The sequence below is a fragment of the Strongyloides ratti genome (assembly GCF_001040885.1).
Source record: "Strongyloides ratti genome assembly S_ratti_ED321, chromosome : 1".
Lineage (NCBI taxonomy): Eukaryota > Metazoa > Nematoda > Chromadorea > Rhabditida > Strongyloididae > Strongyloides > Strongyloides ratti.
This window is the reverse complement of record NC_037307.1, coordinates 1,049,156-1,071,835: the sequence shown is the minus strand read 5'-3', so window position 1 is coordinate 1,071,835 and position 22,680 is coordinate 1,049,156. Positions and strand designations below refer to the sequence as shown.

General features: G+C 18.7%; 6 protein-coding genes across 6 annotated transcripts; 3 read left to right on the top strand and 3 right to left on the bottom strand.

Moving 5' to 3' along the window:
* Positions 1-1,730: 1,730 nt before the first annotated feature.
* Positions 1,731-2,977, bottom strand: SRAE_1000034800 (Zinc finger, RING/FYVE/PHD-type domain-containing protein; the record flags this gene model as incomplete). The annotated part of the gene is made up of 2 exons (XM_024647171.1): positions 1,731-2,804; positions 2,852-2,977. 2 exons carry the CDS (start codon positions 2,975-2,977, stop codon positions 1,731-1,733), a joined length of 1,200 nt encoding a protein of 399 aa, XP_024501276.1.
* Positions 2,978-3,803: 826 nt separating this feature from the next.
* On the top strand, positions 3,804-13,932 carry SRAE_1000034700 (Hypothetical protein; the record flags this gene model as incomplete). Its single annotated transcript, XM_024647170.1, has 5 exons — positions 3,804-3,891; positions 3,932-4,072; positions 4,118-5,460; positions 6,365-6,460; positions 13,882-13,932. The coding sequence occupies 5 exons, from the start codon at positions 3,804-3,806 to the stop codon at positions 13,930-13,932; spliced, it is 1,719 nt and encodes a 572-aa protein (XP_024501275.1).
* Positions 13,933-14,039: 107 nt separating this feature from the next.
* On the top strand, positions 14,040-14,959 carry SRAE_1000034600 (Hypothetical protein; the record flags this gene model as incomplete). Its single annotated transcript, XM_024647169.1, has 2 exons — positions 14,040-14,154; positions 14,202-14,959. 2 exons carry the CDS (start codon positions 14,040-14,042, stop codon positions 14,957-14,959), a joined length of 873 nt encoding a protein of 290 aa, XP_024501274.1.
* A 430-nt stretch (positions 14,960-15,389) lies between these two features.
* SRAE_1000034550 (Hypothetical protein) lies at positions 15,390-16,085 on the top strand (the record flags this gene model as incomplete). The annotated part of the gene is made up of 1 exon (XM_024647168.1): positions 15,390-16,085. One exon carries the CDS (start codon positions 15,390-15,392, stop codon positions 16,083-16,085), a length of 696 nt encoding a protein of 231 aa, XP_024501273.1.
* A 1,074-nt stretch (positions 16,086-17,159) lies between these two features.
* Positions 17,160-17,399, bottom strand: SRAE_1000034500 (Hypothetical protein; the record flags this gene model as incomplete). The annotated part of the gene is made up of 1 exon (XM_024647167.1): positions 17,160-17,399. One exon carries the CDS (start codon positions 17,397-17,399, stop codon positions 17,160-17,162), a length of 240 nt encoding a protein of 79 aa, XP_024501272.1.
* Positions 17,400-21,262: 3,863 nt separating this feature from the next.
* Positions 21,263-22,680, bottom strand: SRAE_1000034400 (Cardiolipin synthase; the record flags this gene model as incomplete). The annotated part of the gene is made up of 6 exons (XM_024647166.1): positions 21,263-21,347; positions 21,615-21,706; positions 21,791-21,945; positions 22,069-22,198; positions 22,270-22,429; positions 22,514-22,680. 6 exons carry the CDS (start codon positions 22,678-22,680, stop codon positions 21,263-21,265), a joined length of 789 nt encoding a protein of 262 aa, XP_024501271.1.

Below are 22,680 nucleotides of genomic sequence, written 5' to 3'. Positions count from 1 at the left end.
TTCTATAACGTTTTCATATAGGGTCTACCTTCAAAATATTTTTATAACTTTAACGATTAATGAGATATAAAAAATGATGATAATGAATTGCGCGCGAAAAAATAACACATCTCATATCTCAAGAATGGTTGAAATTGAAAAAAAGTTTTCAACGTGGACTACATTTAAAAAGTTAAAAGAAGCCCAGCGCACCAAGTTTCAAGTTTCTGTGAGCTTCCAAACTTGAGTTATGAGCACGTGCTCAAAAATATTTTTAAGCTACATTTTAGCTTATATCTTGAGATGTAAGCATCCTATGAAGATGGGACTAGTCTCATTTGCTTTTTCACAAAAAACTGATCTAGAATCATTAAATTAATTTTATAAATCTTCAATGGATCATGAAAGGCGATTTTTGTCAAAAAATATTCTCCGCTTTCGCATTCAACTTCAAGTGCCTATAACTTTCTAGATTTTCATTTTAACATAGCCTTGATTATATTCAAAATTCATAATTTTTCAAGGGCTATTGAATGGATATACTTTTACTTGAAAATTCCAAAAAAAAGTTTTTTTTTGTGCCACTACTATTAATGATGATGTCGGAACTTTGGAATATTTTTGGTAGTTGATGAATTTTAAAAGAAATAGAAGATATTGCTATCGAATCTTTTTTATTTTTAGTTAATTTTGAAATTGAAATCGAATGAGATTAATTTTATTGCCGTATGATAAGTTTTACTTGAGATATTGAAAAGGTAGGAACAATGAATATTTTAGAAAAATTTCCGCCTTTTGTCATATCTCGTTTCAAAATGAAGATATAAACAAGTGGTTTTTTTTAATCAACTTCTATTACGTTTTCATATAGGATCTACCTTCAAAATATTTTTATAACTTTAATAATTATTGAGATATAAAAAATGATGATAATAGATTGCGCGCGAAAAATAACCACATCTCATATCTCAAGAACGATTGAAATTGAAAAAAAGTTTTCAACGTGGACTACATTTGAAAAGTTAAAAGAAGCCCAGCGCACCAAGTTTCAAGTTTCTGTGAGCTTTCAAACTTGAGTTATGAGCACGTGCTCAAAAATATTTGTTAGCTACATTTTTGCTTATATCTCAAGATATAAGCATGCTATGAACATGGGACTAGTCTCATTCGCTTTCTCACAAAAAACTGGTCTAGAATAGTTAAATTAATTTTAAAATTCTTCAATGAATCATGAAAGGCGATTTTTGTCAAAAATATTCCCTACTTTCGCCTTCAACTTCAACTGCCTATAACTTTCTGGGTTTTCATTTTTATATAGCTTTGATTATATTCAAAATTCATGATTTTTCAAGGGCTATCGAATGAGTATACTTTTACTTGAAAATTCCAAAAAAAGATTATTTTCATGACATCAATGTTGGTGCAAAATTAATGGTAACATGTAAAAACTATTTTTATTTGAAATTGATATACTAAATTTATCAAAAATTCTATAATTATTATGTATAAAAGTTTTCGAATATTGTAAAAAGCATATAAATACTTTTAAATTTATTTTATCAATGTGATTATAAATAAATACAATTTTGATACAAAGCAAAAAATTAAAAAAAAACATTTTTTTTCAATAAATTAAATAATAAAAAAACCAAATTTGTATTAAATTAAGATTAATAATTAAAAAAAAATATTTAAAAATTTATAATAACCAAATATTAAGTTAATATTACTAAAATTCCAATTACTATTCCTTACTTTCTCCTCTTTATTAAATTCAATTCATTTAGAATACTACAAATAATTTCGCTTTCATTAATGGCTTTCTCAAATAGTGTGTCTAAATTAAATTCGTCTATAATATTTCTGTATGTAGCATTAATCAAATCTGATACACTATTCCATACTGGTGAAGCAAGTTTCTGTCTTTCTTGTAAAAAAGTTTTGTATGGTTCTTTACATAATGTATCATTTGGCAATATTTTTGACATTAATTTACATAATTCTTTATCAAATTTGTAAAGATTTTCTTCTATAGAATCAAATGATTTTGTTTTATGTTCCAATAATTCTGTTATAATTTTAAGTTCTTGATATTGAGAATTTAAATAATGATACTTTTTAGCAATTTTTTGATTAACTTTACTAGTTGAATTTTCATTTTCCTCTATTTCTTTAGATAATTTTTTATTTTTATTTCTAAGGTAATTAATAATAGCTGCTTGATTTTTAACTTTATTTTCTAATAATTCATAATTATTTGCTAAAGCAACTTTTTCTTCCAATAAAACTTTTTCCTTAATTAAATTATCATACTCTTCTTGTAGATGAGTTTTTCTAGCAAAAAGCTTCTTTTTTTCTTCCTCTTCATTATTATAAAAAATTTCCATTTCTTTTAATTTTTTTTCATCAACTTGTTTAATTTTATTATCTTTGTTTAATTCATGATTTTCTTGCTCTTTCAATAGTTGAAGTTTAAGAACAGTTATTTCTTCATCTTTTTCAGCTAATTCTATTTGAATAATATCATTAATAAATTTTTCAATTTCTAAATCTTTTTCATTTTGAAATTTTTTATGCAATAAATTAGTTAATTTTTTATTTTTTTTATACTCCATATCATAGTTTAGTATATCAATGATGTTTTCAGTCTCGATAGAATATTTATCAGAAAGATTATTTAAACTTTTTAATGTTTCTATTTTTAAATCTTCATGTTTTTCAATTCTATATTTTAAATAATTTTCATTAATTATATTATTATGATATATTTTTAATATATTTGCTATTGTTGAAGGAACTAAACACAAAGGACATGTTTTTTTGCTCTAAAAATAACATTCATTTTTAATCACTACAATTATATGAAACATACATTAATCCAATCTTTCATAATTTTTAATTGTGTTATATGACCACATTTAGTGTTAACAGATAATTCATCCTCATTAAAAGAATCATTATATATTGGATGGTAATAAAGAATTGGTGGAATATCCATAGTAAATAAAAAAAATTTTTTTATCTTTTTTTTTTTAATCGTTGATAGGAGTTAACTTTTATAATACTATAATTATTGATATATCGCTGTAAGATTTTAAAAAAAAAATTTATCAAAGGTCATAGTTCTTTATCACAGGTTAAATTGTTCATTATATCAGTGACTATTGCCCTTATTGAACACATTATTAATGTAAATTTTTTGGTTCAAAGTATTTTTTTTTATATTTAAAGTTAGAATTTAAAATAAATATAATTTTGTTAGCAATTTTTATATTTTTAAAATATTTTAAGAATAGGAATTTATGATTTTCATGTGGTTTTAGTATAAATTTGTTAAAACTTTTTTTTTCATCAATAAAATATTTAATAATCTGTAAAGTTTTTAAATATTTTTAATAATTAAAAGAAATTACAGTAATTAATATTTTTAAAAATATTTAATTATATATATGATTATAATTAAAACTTTTAAAGAACATAAGTCCCAAATTTTCAAATGTTGATTTTAAAAAAAAAAAAAAACTTTCATTTTATAGTTAAGCTTTTGTTGAAAAAATTTTGAAGGCAATTGCAATAGATATTATACAAAAATTAATATAAAAAAATTATTTTCAAAACTATAAAAATAAAAATTCTTTGATACAATAATTTTGGAAAGGTAAATATTCACAATTTTCAATAAAAGTTAAACTTTTGTCATTTTATCATGTAACTTATATTTGGTATATAATCCCCCGTATATTTTGATACATTAATAAAAAGTATTTTATCATTGATTTTGAACAAATAAAATTTTTTCAATTTTTAAACTACTTAAAATTAATATGAGTAGAAAAAGATCCCATAATGAAAACTTTCTCCAAACGACAGGTGAAGTCTTTTGTAAGATTACCAAATTGAACGAAAGAAATGGTAAGTATAAAACACAAAAAAAAATGTTGATTAGTTCTAGAAACAACTTCAGAAGAAGATAATAAAAATAAATCTGAATCATTTAATGCTGCAGAGATAGTTTCAAGGAATATGGACTTAATGAATTTAATAATAAGAAATATAAACAATGTTAGCGAAAGAAGAAATATTGCGTTAACATGTAAAGCTTTTAATATTCTATGTAATAGTAAAAATTCATTTGTAGATTCATTTAAAACTAAAATAGAAACAAGACATTGGATAAATTATTTTGTTGAAGAACCATTATTTATGGTTTTTGATGATATACTGATTATAAATATCTCACATTTTAGTAGAAGTGTCACCAAAAAATTAGAAATATTTGGAAAAAAAATTAAAATGCACAGGCACAAGATAAGAACATTGAAAATAAAAAATTTACCAAGTGGTTATTTTGATTATTTTAAAAAATTGAACTGTTTTGAGAATATTAGAACAATTTATTTTGATGTTTTAAAATTTAAATATATTCCAATGGCAATTTTTGAGGAATGGCCAAGTCTGAGACCAAATACATTAATTTTTGGAAATGTAATAAATAATGATTTTGATTATAGAGATTCAAATAGAGCAATTTACAATAATGAAAAATATACATTTCCAAAATGTATAAGAAATATTCATTTATTATGTGAAACAGAAAATGTTGATTGGATGGTAAATGCTCTAAAGAATTTCCAAAATTATGAACTTGAATCTTTAGTTCTTATGGAAAATTTTACAGAATACCTTTCTGGATTAACTATGATATCCATTAATTCAATAATACATTTTTTTAAAAAAGTGAAATTTTTAATATGTAAATGTTTTCCCTCATCATTAAATGAATATTTTGCTCAAATATTATCTGATTTTATTATTTCGGATAATTTTGTTTTAATTTTTGACATGAACTTTAATGTTTCAAAATGTAATTTTGATGTTTGGATTGATCAAGATCATTCATTAGAAGGAAACAATGATATAACAAATAGTGAAATATATGAAAATGTCTCTATAAATGGAAGATATTTAAGTATTCATAATGTCAAAGTTTATCGTTCTGATATTTTAATAAAATATAAATTAACAGACATTGAAATAATGTCTTTGAAAGAAGGATTCTCAAAAATGCATAATTTAACAACATTAGAATTGGATTTAGATTTAATTAGTTCATCCTCTCATACTATATCATTATTTAATGGATTAGGCAAAAATTTAAAAAATATCAAAATTTATAACAGTGGTAATTTAAAATTAAATGATTTAATTATGTTAGCAAAATCTTGTCCAAATATTGAAAATTTATGTTTAGAAGATTTGAAATCAAATAATATAACAATTAAAAAAATAATTTCAATGTTTAAAAATTTAAAAGGCCTTGAAATTCAATTTTCTTTTGAATATAATATTAAAAATATTATATATGATCTGATTAAAATGGATGACATAAAAAAGCAATACTTACTAGATTGGCCACAAATTTATTTATTAAATATTTTTTTTCCTATGCCAGATGCTGATGAAAGAGAATTATTAATTATGGTTGAAAAAGAAACTCCACGAAAATCAGGGAAATTTTTAATAATACCTTTTATAAGAAAATATAATATGATATGGCAAGTTATCATTCAAAAGAATACCAACTATATTTCCCATTTTTGTAATATATTTAATAGTCAATATATTTTTTAATAAAAAAAATCCATTAAGTTAACATTTTTTTTATATATATAAGAAAGAATAGTAATAAATAAGATTAATAACAATTTATTAAATACATTTTTTTGAAAATAATTGATTAAAATATAATACCTTTTTAATTATTACCTCATCAATGATTTTAATGTTGTTAAAAGTGCTTTTAAACTTTTAACAAAAGAGTAATATTAAATTTTAACTAATAAAAACTTAAAATAATGATAATGTTTTAAATTAATAATGATGTTTAAGAATATAGCAAATGAAATTTTGTTTTTTTACATTTGTTTTGTTTTCCAATTTTTTTTCTTATAACTTATTGGAGATAATATTTCTCATTAAAAATATAAACAATTTTGTATTATTAATATATAAATAATATTTATAAATAATTCATTTTTAATAAATAACATATTTCGTCATTATTTATAATAAGGAAAAGTTTATTTATAAACTTCTATTAATTAGAAAGTTAATGTAATTGATAAATTCAAATTTATATTTTGAAGATGATATATTGGCACATCAATTTAAAATTTATAAATATAATGTTTAAACTTTATAATAATCAATTATATTTTTAATAATAAAAATTATATTATAACTGTTGATTTTTATTACTTCCTTTTTTACATAAAAATATTATTTATACATATTTTAAAACTTTATTTTAAAGTATAAACTAATAAAGATATATTGTATAAATGAAATTAATACTACCATTTAAATAATATTTTATTTTATTTAGATTATTACATTGACTAAAGTATATATATATATGTTATTAAATGAAAAAAATAATTATATGTCTTATATACCAAATCATTTTCAAAATTTTTTTTTTGTAAGTTTTCTAAAATTTTCAAAATAATGTATTTTTCTATTATAAATAATTAATATTACTTTTGATTTTAATATTATATGTCAAAAAAGATAGACAACTCATTAAATTAATGAGATATAAATATAATTTTACTATATTTTAACTTATGAAATTATATATTTTTTCATTCCAAGTGAATAAACAGAAGAGTAATTGAAACATTTGAAAATTTTTTTACCATACACTTATAGGAAAGTTTAATTTTCTTCTCATTAAAATATATTTTACCATCATGGTACATTAAAAAACTTCAGAAATTATGGGAGAGTGACAAAATTTTTTTATGAACTTTCTTTAAATCTTCAAAATGAATTATATAAAATTTATAATAAATGTAAGATATTGTTTTAATTCATAAACAAAAAAATTACTTTTATAAAATATTTAAATTTCTAAAATATTATATATATTTTTTTTATATATTTTTATAGTTAGACAAGATAAATCTTTAATTTTTTTTTTAATTATAACTATTATAATAAACAGTGTAGAATAAAAAAAAAATTTTTTTTTTTAATACCTAATTATAAACTAAAAAATATGTTGACTGTTATCTAAGAATATGAAGGTTTTATACTTCTTTTTGACGTCACAAAATTTTAAATTTTGTAATAAGAAATCTTATTTAAACTTTAATATAATGTATTAAAATCAAAATTATATAATGTTTCTTTAAAATATTTCTAAATGAAAAAAGAATCTTATAAAAATATATAATTGAAAATTATATTTAATATAATATTTTTATTATAACTTAATAATTTCTTAAGGAAGTATTAATTGTATAATATAGGTAAAAATTATTGTTAATAAATAATAATTTTACTCTTTAAGAATGAAAGAAAATTTTAATACTTATTACACTATTATTTATTCTTCTTATTATTCAAGGAATTTATATTATTATAATTTAATGAAAAGGAAAATTTTTTAATTTTGTTATTAGAAAATATAAGAAACCTATTTTTCAAGGTTTTGCATCTTTTCACAAGAGAATCACTCTATTTCATAACTTTATTTTCACTCATGCGAGAGTATATTATTTTTCAAATTATACCATGTACCAACGTAATATTGTATTTTCTTGTTTATAACTAATTATTAAAAAAATTTTTTTTTTACAATTTTAAGTTAATAATTTATGATTATTTTATTTTTATAGTTTAAAAATTAATTTCTTTTATAGACAAGAAAACATTTTTTTTTAATTACTACCTTAGGTATCTTAAAAGAATTTTATATTTTTTAAGAAAAAAAAAATTATTTGCCTTTAAAAATATTAATTTATTCCTACTATAAATATTTTCCCTAGCATCATTTTTTTTTAAATATAAATCATCATGTGCAAATATATATTTTTTTCAAAGGATTATTTTTTTTAATAAGCAAAACCTTTTTTTATTGCCAAACATAAAACATCCTTTAAAAAAGCTAATATATTTAAAGAAGTAAAAATTAATAAAAAAAAAATGATCTTTTCAATTTAACTTCCTTTTCACAGACATATTGCTTTATTTTTTTTTATCAAAAATTTCTCATTAAACATATGACAATTTTATAATAATATTCACTTAATATAAAATATAACATTTTTTTTAATATATTATATCCTATATTAAGGTACCTCATTAACTAGTTAACATTTTATTTAAAGCATTGAAAATAGCTTGCCAGATGGATCAATTATAATATAAGTACATATATCAATAACAATTTTTCTTTTTTGAACTTTCCGCTTTTTGAATGTCCTTGAAATTGTTTAAGTTTAAACTTGAAAAGGAAATGCCATTTATATAAAAATATGGTGCATATATTTGTGATAAATTAAAATGCATTATTTTATCTTTTATACTTGTAAAACATATGGAAGAATATGTATAAGATTATATAACATTTATATGTTTCAAAACAAGATTTTTTATAATAAAGAGGATGACTTTAACTTTATTAAGAAGACTATTTTGTATAAGACTTGAACCACAGATGGTAAAAGAAGAAATAAATAAAAGAAGATAAAAATATTTGGGTATTCTTTGTATGAATAAATTAAAAATAATTTAATTCATCATTTACCTTAATTATAAGCGGTTCCTTTTTAGTTCGAGACATATTGAAGTTGTTATTTTATTACATTTAAAAAAAAAATAAAAAAAGATAACAGAATAAGAAATTAGATACCACTTCATTATACATTTTATCCTGATTCATATAAACATTCAAAAAGAGTGACCTATGAATAATAATTGTATATATATATATGTATAATATGTATTTCTTCTGATTTCTATTAACCTCATAGAAACTTCAATAATAAGTATGATTTTAAAAAAAAAAAAGTGATGGTATATAATAAATCTTTACAAATTAATACATTTAACTGTATATTAACAATTATATGTAAAGTACATTTGTAGTTATTTTTTACCTCTATTTTTCTAATTATACCACATATAACCTATCTTTCTTTTTTTTCATAACTTTTTAATTATTTTTTTTTTTACTAATTCTTAATATTCCATCATTATTAATTCTTTTTTGAATAAGAGATGAATAAAAATGTTAAATATATATAAGAAGTACTATTTAATATATTCTTTTGTAATCATTGATATTTTTATAGATACAAAAAAAAATTATTCAATTTTCCTTGTCCCAAAATTGAATTTAATTTTTAATTTTTTTTAATTTTTAAATAATAATATAAATTTTATAGTTTTATTTTTAATCAAATATGTATATTTTTACTATAATATATTAATTATATAGTTATTTAATTTAATAAAATAATATATAACTAAAAATTAAAAAATCTTACATATATTATTTAAAAAAAAACAAACTTTTATTTAATAATAAGATAATTTTATTCTTTAACTTACTTATATGTATATATATATTCTAAATAAAATTATTTATTAGCATTTTTTAGAAAGGGTTTTTCTTATAGATATAAAATAAACACTTATGATAGTGTCAATCACTAACTATATTTATGTTCTTTTTTAAAATCTTTCATCATAAAAAGTCAGTTATATTTACTTTATTAGTTGTTTTCTTTGTACAATTCATAGTGGGAAATTATTAAGCATATTTGGAAAATGATTGTTAAATAGAAATTATCTTTTTACTAAAACTCATTTACTTTACTGATCATAGATAAATATTTTTATATTATTTTTATAAACAATAACAGTTTCATTTTAATTTAGTATTATTATTTTTATATATATAATACATACATATATATAAATATTTCATTAAAAATCCACAGGTAGTCATTTTACTTCCATATATATATTTTATGATAAATTTTTACTTCCATATATGATGTATTTTTACTATAAAATACGAATCTTTAAATCATTAGTAAAATTTTAATTATAATAAAGATAATAAATTTTTTTTTTCATCTGCTTTAAAAAAAAAGAAGATGTTTTATGAAGAATTGTAAAAATGAATAAAATGACGTTATTTAGTAAGATTTATTCTAATTATAATAAATATTTCTTATTAAAGCAGATGAAATTTAGTACATCTTTATAGTTAATAATAAAATTAAAGTTAAAATATAAATAATTTATAACTCTATATATCTATTTTTATTTTATTATTTTCTATTTATACCATCCACCAGGTGGTATAAAATAATGATAAATTTTTAAAAGTGATTTAATTAAAGAAAATTTTATAATATTTATCTTTGCTAAAAAAATTTAATATTTTTTTTTTAAACATTGTCATGAGTAATGATATCAATTCAAGGAAAAAAAAAATTAATAAAGATAAGTTTTGTAAATGATATTACAAATTTATTGTACTATTTTTGTTTAATATATTTATTTTATTATTTAAATATAATTATTTCAATAATATCCTTCTATTTACCTCACAGACAGTCTCAAATTTACATATGTTTTTAATATTTACATTTTGAAAACACTTAACCTAAACTTAAGAAAGTTTTATTCTTTTCTTTTCTTTAACATTTTTAATAAATTATAATATACAAAATAATAGTTTACTTGACAATAAGTGAAACTTATTATAAAATGTGTTAAACTGATTTTTAAGTGTTGTATTAGATTTATTCATATTAATAATGATTTGATCATTTTTCATTTTTTTTTTTTTGAGTTTAATTGTAATATTTAAGAAAAAAAAAAAAGTTAACATATACAAAAGGATATCCTATTTAAAATTAGTTATCTTTTAAATGTATACGTATACATATATATATTTTTTTCATATATATTTTTACATAAAGAAATTGTTTTTCAGAACATAAAATTTTTCATTTTACTAATTATTTTATTATAATGTAAAATTTCTTATTTTTAATTTAATTTAACTATGTTTTATAATAGAAAATAAATGAAAAAAAAACACTAAAAATTAGCTAAATCTTTTCATAAAGTTTGTGAAAAATAAGAATTAAAAAGAGTTTTTTTTTTAATTTTTATGCTGTCTCATTTTCCATTCATTCATTTCTGTTTTTTTTTTATTTTGGCTAGTAGTTGCTTCTATATAATAAAAAAAAACATTTATTATCACTACTTCTAACTTTTTTTTTTAATCATCTTTATGACATTCCTTTATTGGTCTTATTTTAATAGTTATAAGTTTTTACATCTAAATAAAAAGTTTATAATATGAATATAGTTAGATAGAATTTTTATTGTATTAGTTTAATTACATTTTCCCTTGTGAATTTTTGCTTTCATTAGTATCTATAATATAATGATAATCTTTATGGAACTATATATTACTTTATCATGAATTTTATTTATATTATAATTTTTGTAACTAATTAAAATGAAAAATAATTTAAAGTATTATGATAATATATTTAACATACTTTAATTATTTCCTAATATTAATCTTTTTATCAATTAATAAATACCTCTACAATCCATAAAATCAATAGTAATTAAAATTAATGTTCATAAAATTAATCATCACCTGCTCTTTTATAGTTTATCATCATTAATTCATATAACTCAATACTTCAAATTTTGCCTTTTATATCATTTAATCACCACAATCCAAATGGTGCTAGGCATTGTTCTTCTGGAGTAAGAGAGGTAGATATAGTCAAAGTTATCTTTTTTCATTTAACTATACATTGTTTGCGCATCTATTAATAATACACTATATAAAATATAGTGGTAATTCTATTTTACGCATAGCATGTTATTATGAAGAATACCTAAAAATGAATATGAATAAGGTATTTGAGGTAGAATTAGTAGTTTATGATCATAAAACTATCCCACTGACCCTTGAATATAATAATAATTTCTATTTATATATTTCCTTTTCTAAATAGACTACTTTTCATATCAATAAACAATAAATATATATTTTATAAAAACTTAATAATAAATATTTTAAAGTTACTTTTTATTTATCACTTTACCCTCTTTGATACTCTTTATTTTCTAAACTTTGTAATTTCTTTTATATTAACCTTAATTACATTTTAACTACTTGATTATAACTAAGAATGACATAACAATAAGAAAAATTATCCTTTTTTTTTTTTCTTAAACGTATATTTATCAAAAAGTCATTCTCATGGTTATAACTCATTAATTTTAACTCTTTTTAACTGACAAAACACTATAAAAATAAATATTTTACATCTGTCTTCACATTCAATTTCAGGTTGGACAGATACTCCTCAAAAATAAGATTAACCATAATTTCATTACCATTTGACCTCCAAGGAATTTTAAATCTTCTTTTTTTTTTAACATTACCATTCCAAACAAAAGAATCATTGAATATTATATGAGAGATGTCAAAAATTATATTTCAATGTATATATATATTAAACTTTTATACATTATTTAAATTATATTTGATTTATGATATATTACAATGTTTATATAAATTAAAATTATTTAAAAAAGTCTAACATATGTTTAAGATAATAATATTATTATAATTTATTTTAAAAAAATGTATTAAAAATTAAAATTATATTTTTTTTAGTATGTTATGACAAAGGTTTTTTAATCACTTTATTATATTAAAGACAAAAAAACTTTAATTTTAGCAGATTTTATTAAAACTTCCCATCTGTCTGTAGCATGTTATTATGTTAGACTGTCTTTTGTCCAGGTCAATTTATTAATCCTTATTATAGACAACATTTGTGAGCTTTAAAAACAAGTTTAGGAAGTATTTTGTGATAAATGTCATTTTTGAGGTTTCACATTTAATTATCTACTTAAAAGTATTAATTAAAAAGTAAGATAATTGACCTTTTTTTTATAATATTTTTTTTTGTCCTAAATAATAAAGATAAATTTATTTTAATATTTATTTAAAATATTAATTATTTTTATATTATATTTATTGTTTAATATAAAACATTATTTAAGAATATATAAAATTTTATAAATAATAATAATAAGCTTTTTTTTTTTTGAAACATCAATTAATGCATTTTGTTAGTTTTATTATATTTAAAAAAAATAAAACCTTATTTAAAATTTCATTTCTCTTTTTGTTATCAATTTTGTGATATAAAAAAAGATATAATATTTTCAATTTTATTTTTATAATATTTTCCCTAAAGAATAAGTATGATAGCAAAAAAACAATATTTAATCTTAAAGATACTTATTTTTTTTTTTGTCAAATTTTTTAAAAAAAAATATTATATTTGTTAAATTTTGATCATCATCAAAAAAAATTCTTGAATGTTTTTATTAAGTAAAGTAACATTTCAAAGTACAGATAAAGAATTAAATATTAATATAAATCTTCTTTTTTTTATTTTGTTTTTAATTTTAAATTATTAAAATTCTATTTTTATAACTAAAACATTTTTTTAAATTTTAGTTAATAATTAAAAAAAATATATGATTGAGATGTAATAAAGTATAAAAATATTTGCATCACATTTTTTAAATAAAAACATATAAAAAAAAATATTCCTAAGTAAAGATTAAATAACTTCTAATGTGATAAGAAAATTTAAATATTTGTCAAAATTTTCACTTTATTTTCTTAATTCTGTTTAACAAAAGTATAAAAGTATATAAAATAAGTTATTGTTAATAATTATTAAATAATCCTTGAAAAAAGTAAAACTTTTTAATTAGATACTACCAATATAAATTACTATATTATAAAATTGTCCTTGTGTTTATCTATATAATTATTACCAATATTTTTATGGCAATAAATATTTTATATATTAAGAAAAATTGTATTGTTTACATTAATTATAAGTTATAAATTTAATTGCTTTACAAAAATAGATAAATAATATAATATAATTATCGTTTTTTTTTTTTTTTATAAATTTTTATCATTTACCATTTTTAAACTTTTTTTTTTTATAAATAATTAAATATTTCTTTTATTTCTAGGTACTATTAAGTTCTGAATCTCGAACTTTAATAATTATTTATGATATATAGTACAATTGGATAAAGGAAGAAAAATAAAAGTACTAAAAAAGACATTTAAAAAAAAAATGAATGATATATTAACTTATTTGTCGCCTATCTGTATTCTTTCTATCTTTATGTTTTGTTTTTGTCGCTTTTTATTTAAAGGATGTTTTAATAATGATGATAACGATGATGAGTATGATGCCTCAGAACACACTCATAGAAGACATATTCCAGGTTCTTTCGGTGGTATGTATCTAAAATATTATTTTAAATATTTATTAATACGTTTGTAGAAGGTTTTTTTTGGAGAACACAAAATCCATTTAATATTGGAGGAAGAATAGGACCAAGAGTATCACATTTACGTGCAAATCTTTACCCAACACCAGATCTTTTACCACCGAAATATGAGGATGCCATTAAAATACCAACTTCTGAACCACCACCAGTATATTCAGAGAATGGATCATCAGAAGTTACATTACAACCACCATCATATGAAAATTCAATAACACCATTTCCACCACAAATACCAACGGGTAGTAATAATAATGTTAGAAGAGAACTTCGTATACCAGAAGTATCTGTAACAACTTCTTCTCAACCATTTCCTTCACAATTTCAAATAATTTATAACAATAATACTTTAAATAGACAATTAGATAATAATAGTGAACGGGTAAGATGTAACTCAATACCAGGAACATACAATACAGGTACTGGTGGTACTGTTATGTACTTGCAATATTCTGGAATTGATAATGATGAATTACCAGGTTCTGTAAATAATGATTTAGAAAGAAATAAAATACTAAATAATGAAGGAGAAAGAATAATAACAAGAGTTAACATTGAAACTCTATCACCTAAATTAATAAAACAAAAATCTAATTCAACAGATTCAATAAATGAAAGAAAAAATCAAAGTGCTTGGAAAGTACGTTTACCAAACTCTGCAAGGTACCCTAGAAATAGTAGTAGTAAAATTAAAAATACACAAAATAATCAACCTGAACAATTAAATATTTTAACAATTTCTACTTTAAATTAAAGTAAAAATAAAAAAACAACAAGTATTCTAATATTTATTATTATTTTATAAATATATATATATTTAACAATTAACTAAATTATTCATTTTAAAAAAAATAGAAAATAGTTAATGTTTAATATGTAGCAGGGGAAAATATTAATACTCATTTAATTACGGTTTTACTATTTCTTTTATTGATTATTGTCTATTATCATTTTCTGATAATTCTTTTTTTTTTTCTTCTTCATATAATATATTGTATGATAACAGTTTTTTTTTAAATTAATAAATTTTGAATTTATTTTTTTCACTCAATAATATTATATATTATAAAAAAAAGAAATTAGAGAAAAAAAAAATTTAACAATCAAATTTAAATTTAACCTAATATATAAATAATAACTAAAACATCAATACAATTTTTTTTTAATTCATTTTTCATCAAACAATGACAATCAAACCAGAATTTTCAAAAATTCAACAAAACTTTATAAATAAATCAAAAAAAGGTAATGATAATGAGGTAAATATATATGAGACTAGGAAAATCCTTCCAAATACAATAACTAATAGTGATGTTAATAGTAAATCATCAATAATAAAAAAAATCAAAGTTCATGATATAGAAAAATCAGGAAATGGAAAATTAAAATTATTTGGAAAATTACAATTAACAATTAAAGATATATTTTTTTTATTACAATATGGTGTATTAGAAAAATCTTTATATTTCAATTTTATTATTGGTATTATAGTATTTTTTTTATCATGTATTTTAATATTTTATACCTCATCTATAACTTATTTTAATATTTTAATTATTGGATTGGATTTTTCATTTATTAGTTCTGTAACATTAATAACATTAATATTAAACAATCCATATATTTCTATTATATCATTTTGTGGATCTATAGTATTTATTAATGGTTTTGGAATTTGTATATGTCTCATAACAACATTAATTTATGAAGAAGAATATTTATACAATCATATACTTATATATTTTTTATGGTTAATTATATTTGTAATTTCATTAATTCAATTATTATGTATAATTCATCGTACATTTATCAAAATATCAATTAATGATTTTTATAAAGCTATAACAAATGAAGATGAAAAAATAAGAAATGAAAAATAAAATGAAAATGAAAATGAAAAGAAAAGAAAAATGACTTGAAATAAAAATTGTTTTTATTAATAAATAATAATATTTTAATTAATATAAAGTTAATTAATCTTTAAATCCTTTTTATATATATTATAAAAATATAATTGTAAAAATGCAAATTAATGTATACATAAATAAATTTTATAAAAAAAAAGAGAAAAAAATGTTTACATATATTTACCTATAATTTTTGATTCTTTATTAATACATATATTTTTCATTTAAAATAAATTAATTTATTATTACAATAACATAATTTTAAATAAAAAATAAAGATTTTAAATTTATTTTTATAATTTTTTTAGAGAAAAAAAAATGATAAGATAGATCAACATTTTTGTTACCTATAATTATTTCACGGTCATTTATTATCCATGGTATTAAGGATATTTTAATACTAAAGATATTTATTAATACTATCCAAATAACTAATTTCAAATTATACATTTAAGGAATAAAAAGTTTTAGAAGTAAACTTAAAATTATTTAAAAAAAATTTCATCCACAATATATATGTTTATTACTTTTTTTATTATACTAAATTTTGAACTAATAGTTTATAATATTGAAAATTTTATAAACATAACAATGAAGTTATTTTAACTTATAGATAAAAAAAAAAACTAATTAAAAATAAATAAAAAAATTTATTAGTTAATATATATTTTGAATAAGTAACATAAAAATTCTTTTTTCATCGTTATAAATTAACAAATAAAAAATTAATAAAATTTATGAAAGTTCAATAAAAATTTTTGTCAATATAAATATATAAACCGAGTTGATAAATTAAAATTTATGCCTTAAAAATTGAAACTTTTCTCTCCCTCTCTCTCTCTATTATTACTTTTTTTTTTTTCTTTGAATTATGAAATAAAAATATTGTTTTGATAATTTTGTTGTTATTGTATGGCAAGAAAAAGAATGTCATTTAATTTTGAAAGTTCACATCATTTCTGTTTGAAAGTTTTTCTTCATTTTTTTTTTTAAAAAGACATTTGAAGAAATAAAAAATATTTAACAGAAATTTTAATTACCATTTTATTAATGTTTTCCTTGTTTTGCAACATTTTTTGTAGGCACTTTTTTAGTTGTACTTTTAATAATAGTTTTCTTTGACTTTACTTTTCCTGGTATTGGTTTTCGAAGAATAAATAGTTGATCTTCTTCAAAATCAGCTTTTAAATAGTCATTTATTGGTGATGTCGTAGTTATTTGAAAAATGGATAATAAAATAAATGTTAAAAGAATAGTTCCAGTAATTGAAAATATAAATAATTTCATTTTATTACTAAATTAACAATGTTCTTTAATTGTATTTTTATTAAATTGAAAGAAATAATAAAATAAAAAAAAAATATATACTTCTTATAAAATTCTATTTATAAAGAAGGAAAAGAGTAGTTATATATATATATTTTTTAAAAATTTCTATAAAAATAATTTAGTTACATTCAAAATTTGTAAAAATGAATAGTTTAAAAAATCACAAAAATTAGTGAGAAGTTTAACATCAATTTAAAATAAAAATATCTTTTGTTTATAATTTATACGTAAATATGAAAAGTGAAGAGTATGAAGATATATATACAATTTGTAATATGACCATATGGAAAAAAATGAAAATAAATAGTATAGTGTAAAAATTTGTAAAATTTTTAAAAAGTTACTTAAAATGTTCCAGATGAAAATTACTAGAAATAATATTGTTATAATTATTAACAAAATATTTATAGTGATTTTTAAAAAAGAAGTGGTATTTAAGTAGGAAAAAAAAAAGTTGACTTTTTTTAATAAATATATAAGGATAATATAATTTTAATATGTATACATATATATATTAAAAAGAATTATATAAAGGATTCTTTTATTTTATAAATAAGATGATCTGTAGCTTGGATAGCACTTATGTTTTACTTTTCCTTTCTTAGGAATTTAAGATACACATATTAAGGTGTATATGTCAAGGCTAACTTTATAATGAGATGACTATTAAAAAGGTGTAATTTAAAAGGAAATTAGCTGGTATGTTTAATATTTTCTAACAATTAATTTTAATGTATTTTAAAATAATTTGTGTAATCTTAGATATGATTACATCTAATAGAATAGATTGAAATGTTTAAAATAAACTTTTTGTATTGTTAAAAAAAAAGTATTATATTTAATAATATATCAACATTTTTTATTCATTTATTAAATGTTAAACGATTAAAATCATTGATATTAATGATAATAATCAACATTGTACAGAATATATTTGTACATATATTAGTGATATACTAAAAGAAATTATTTCTTTGTTATTATATCACTTTTAAAGAAGAAATCATCCCTTAGTTTAATCATAAGTAACGTTAACATTATACAATATGAATATATAAAAATAAAAATTTAAAAAAAAAAAGTCATTTACTGAATCAGAAAAATAAGAATTGTAATATTATTTTTATTACAAATAAAGTATAAATATATATATATTGTATATAGTATTAATATGACTATAATCAAAAAAAAAGAGAATAGTTTTAAGGAAGTAAATAAGGAAGATGAGGTCATTAAATACAGAACATTTAACAATTCAAGTGACATTCAATTTGATATATTCTAATGCCTTAGCTTCAAAGAAAATTTAATGGTATGAAAAAAAATTTAAAAAAGAAATTCACACCAAAGAATGATAATATACATAAACTAATAAATAAAAAAACTGGAGGTAAAGATATAATTAAAAAGAAGAATAAAGTAAAAACTAAAACATTAATAAATCTTTTTTTTTTATCTTTTATTGTAAAATTCCGTTTTCAAAAAAAAAAAATGTTAATCTTGTTTTAATCATTCATATCTTATCCTCTTATATTAATAAAAAAAAATTACTTTTGGCATAATTTTTTTTTATATATATACAATGTCAAATAAGTGTTACAATTATGGAAAGCTTATTAAACATTCCTTTTTTTTCAATCATTTATATAAAAAAAAAATTAAAATCCTGTTTTTAGGTAATTAAATAAGGAATGCTTTTAAATAATTGTTAAAAAAAGGTGATTCATAATTTTAAATATGCCTATATTAATTAAAAATATAAAATTTAATCAAAAAAAAGGATAATAAAATAATTTTAAAATCAAGATTAAAATTGGTATTTGTTGATGTTTAACCTAATTAAACATAAATATTCTTTATAAATAAATAACCCTTACTATAAGATTATAGTTAAAGAAATTAAAATTATAAATAAACTATTATCCTCTGCTAACTTTTATTAATAATACTTTTTAAAGTGATAATGATATTATTAATTATCAATATATACAATAATAAATGGCATTTATGATATACATATTATAAAAGGAATTGTATATAATGATCCATAAATATTGTAAAAAGAGTATACACAATTTATATATATATATATATCTATTTCTCCATCAACAGATATTAATTTTTATTATCAATGTATTTATATATATATATTAAATATATAAAAGAAGATTTCTTTTGTTATAATAACTTATTTATTACAGTTCAAATTCTAATGCTATTCTTTTTTTTTTAGCACTCTTTTAATGGTTAAAAGAATAAGATAAATGACATTTTAATAGAAAAAAAAATTATAATAATAAAATAAGTATTTAAAAATATTTCTTTTATATAATATTATTTAATTTATCTTTTATTAATAATATGGACATAATAATAGTAATAGGCCTTATTTAAATGAATAATTATTATAAAAATAATGGAATTTTCTTCTTTTTTTAAGGAAAATCTAACTATTTATTCATAGAAAAAAAAAGATCATATATTAATAGGTATAATTTATAAGAAATATATTCAAATGTAACTTACAAGAAAAATAATTATTATAATAAAAAAAAAATTGGGATGAATATATAAATAGTTACATAAAGTCATTATCTATTAATAGATTTATATATATAAAAAAATTTTTGTGAAAGAAATTTTAAAAAAATATAAACAATTTTGAAATTATATAAATATAATATAATTTATCAGGGGAAAATATAGAAGAACAAGCTTTATGTATATATTAATATATGTTGTTAAAATTAAAAAGATTGATGGAATGTAAGATAAAATAATATTATGAATCATGATTTTATATATAAAATAAGTACATATAAAAGAAACCATTGATATGTTTAATAGACATAACGTTAAAAATTAATCTTTTAAAGCATTTTTATGATTTCAAAATATTTAAAATAAAAGAAATAATTTGTTGATTGAATATGAAAATAAAAATGGGAGAGGTAGTTGATGAAAATTGTACCTTTTCATATTTTATTATTATGGAGTGTGAGATGAGTTTTTGATTAAAAAGAAAAAAAAAATTATAAATATAATTAAGAAAAGAAGTGGATGAGGGAGATGTATAGAGGCATCGTGAACATGATTAGGTAAAAAGAAGACCACGATATACAAGGAATGATAGAAAGTATCATTAAAAAAAAAAAAACATATTCTGTGAGGAGAAAAAAAAAAGCTTTTATAAGAATGATAGGTGTTTGTAGGAAAATTATCTTTTCTCTATGAAACAATTATTATATCAAAAGAGGATGGTGTAATTTTAGTGATGAATTAGTGTATTAAAAAGATTACTATATGATGGTTGAATCATCTTTGAAGGGTTACATAATTATACAACTAATTATATAGTAATTCACTAGTTTAAGTATACAAAATATGAATAGAAAAATTGAAAAAATGTAATATTTTAAGCTAAAAGTAGTATCTCTCCCTCCAAATTTTTATTACTTTCAAAGAAAAATAAGTTGAAAGATAAAACTTTTGAAATATCATGATATGATGAAGATAATATGATTAGACGATTCATCATTTAATATATAAAAGGTCACCTATTATTACCATTAATAAATTATATAAAAATACCAAATATATAGTACAAAAAAATTAGTTAATTGAAAGTTTTAAATATAAAATTCGTAAAAAATTTTTTTAAAGAAACATTTATTCTTTTTGTCTATATAATTATTTTAGGTTAATTTTATATATAATATTACAGATATTGGTCAACCAACTAAAAATATAATTAAGAAAAAAAAAAAGAACTTTTTTTTTCAAAAAAATACAACAATAAAATTTATCATAAATTTATATCGTTAAATTTTTGGATTAACTTTCTTCATAGCTTTACCTCCAATATACTGAAGCCCAGAATGGACAGTTGTATATGCTGTTATCCAACTGAAATTAAAGAAATGATAAATAAGATAATACAATATGACAATAAGATATATAATACAAAAATTCATGGTTATATTTATACTTTATTTTTAAGTTTACTCATCTTGTAAAATTAAAATGGTATTGACAAATAATGCAAATAATTGTTGTCAGTAATCACCTTATGAAAATTAAATTCTTTCTAATATTATTGATATTTGTTTATATTAATATCATTATGATAGAAGAATCATATTTATTAGTTTTTAATATAAATATATAACTTACCATAATGCTGTTAAAGCTGGATGATTTGTAAAATCAAATATTGGAGCTGCCAAACTGAAGGCCACCAAAGATAATTGGAGAGTTGTGTTAATCTAAATAATAAATTAAATTCAATACAAAAGTATTAAAAAAAAATTTTATAAAATTTTAATTAATTTTTATTTATATATACATACTTTTGAGATAAAAGTTGGCAACATTTTTACTGGATCAACAGATGGATCAAAAAATCTTTTAAATGTGACTGGTTTCTGTAATATTTGATATCTTTTAATAAATCCTCCTATAATTAAGCTTATATCTCTACTTAAAACTAATGTAGTTAACTGCCCTAAATATAAAAAAAAGAAAATTAATTAAAAATTTTTTAAATATATTATATTAAAGTTTCTTAGGAATTAAATTATAATATTAATAATATTATTATACAAAAAAAAATTATACTTAAACTTACATGGAATTAATTGTGAATAGGTCAATGTAACAAATAGAACGGAAACAAGAAATTTATCAGCAACAGGATCAATTATTGAACCAAACAATGAACGTTGAGAAGGCCAATGTCTAGCTATAAAACCATCCAGCTAAAAAAAAGATTTAATTTTTTTTTTTAAATTAATTAATATTAAATAATATTTCAAATTAAAAAACATACAAAATCTGTAACACCAGCAAGAATAAATAAAATGCATGCTGGTTGGTATGCTTCATAGATAACCAAATAACCTATTAATGGAGTGGAAAGAATTCTTATACCACATAATAAATTAGGTATTGTATATATACGATCTTTAAATGTTTTATTTTCTTTTATGCTATAAGAAAAAAAAAAGACAGAAAAAAATAAATTAATAATAAATTTTTTTTTGATAAAATTTATCAATTATAAATATGATTACCTAATATTATTATTGATATTTCTTTTGCTTTCATGACAATTTGTAGAAAGATATTTGGAGAAAGTAATTGTACGCCCACATTCAATAGATCTAAGTAATCTCTTGAAAGATAAAAGAGAGGATGTTTTTTTTAAATGAGAGGATAAAAATGATACTTTAAGGATCAT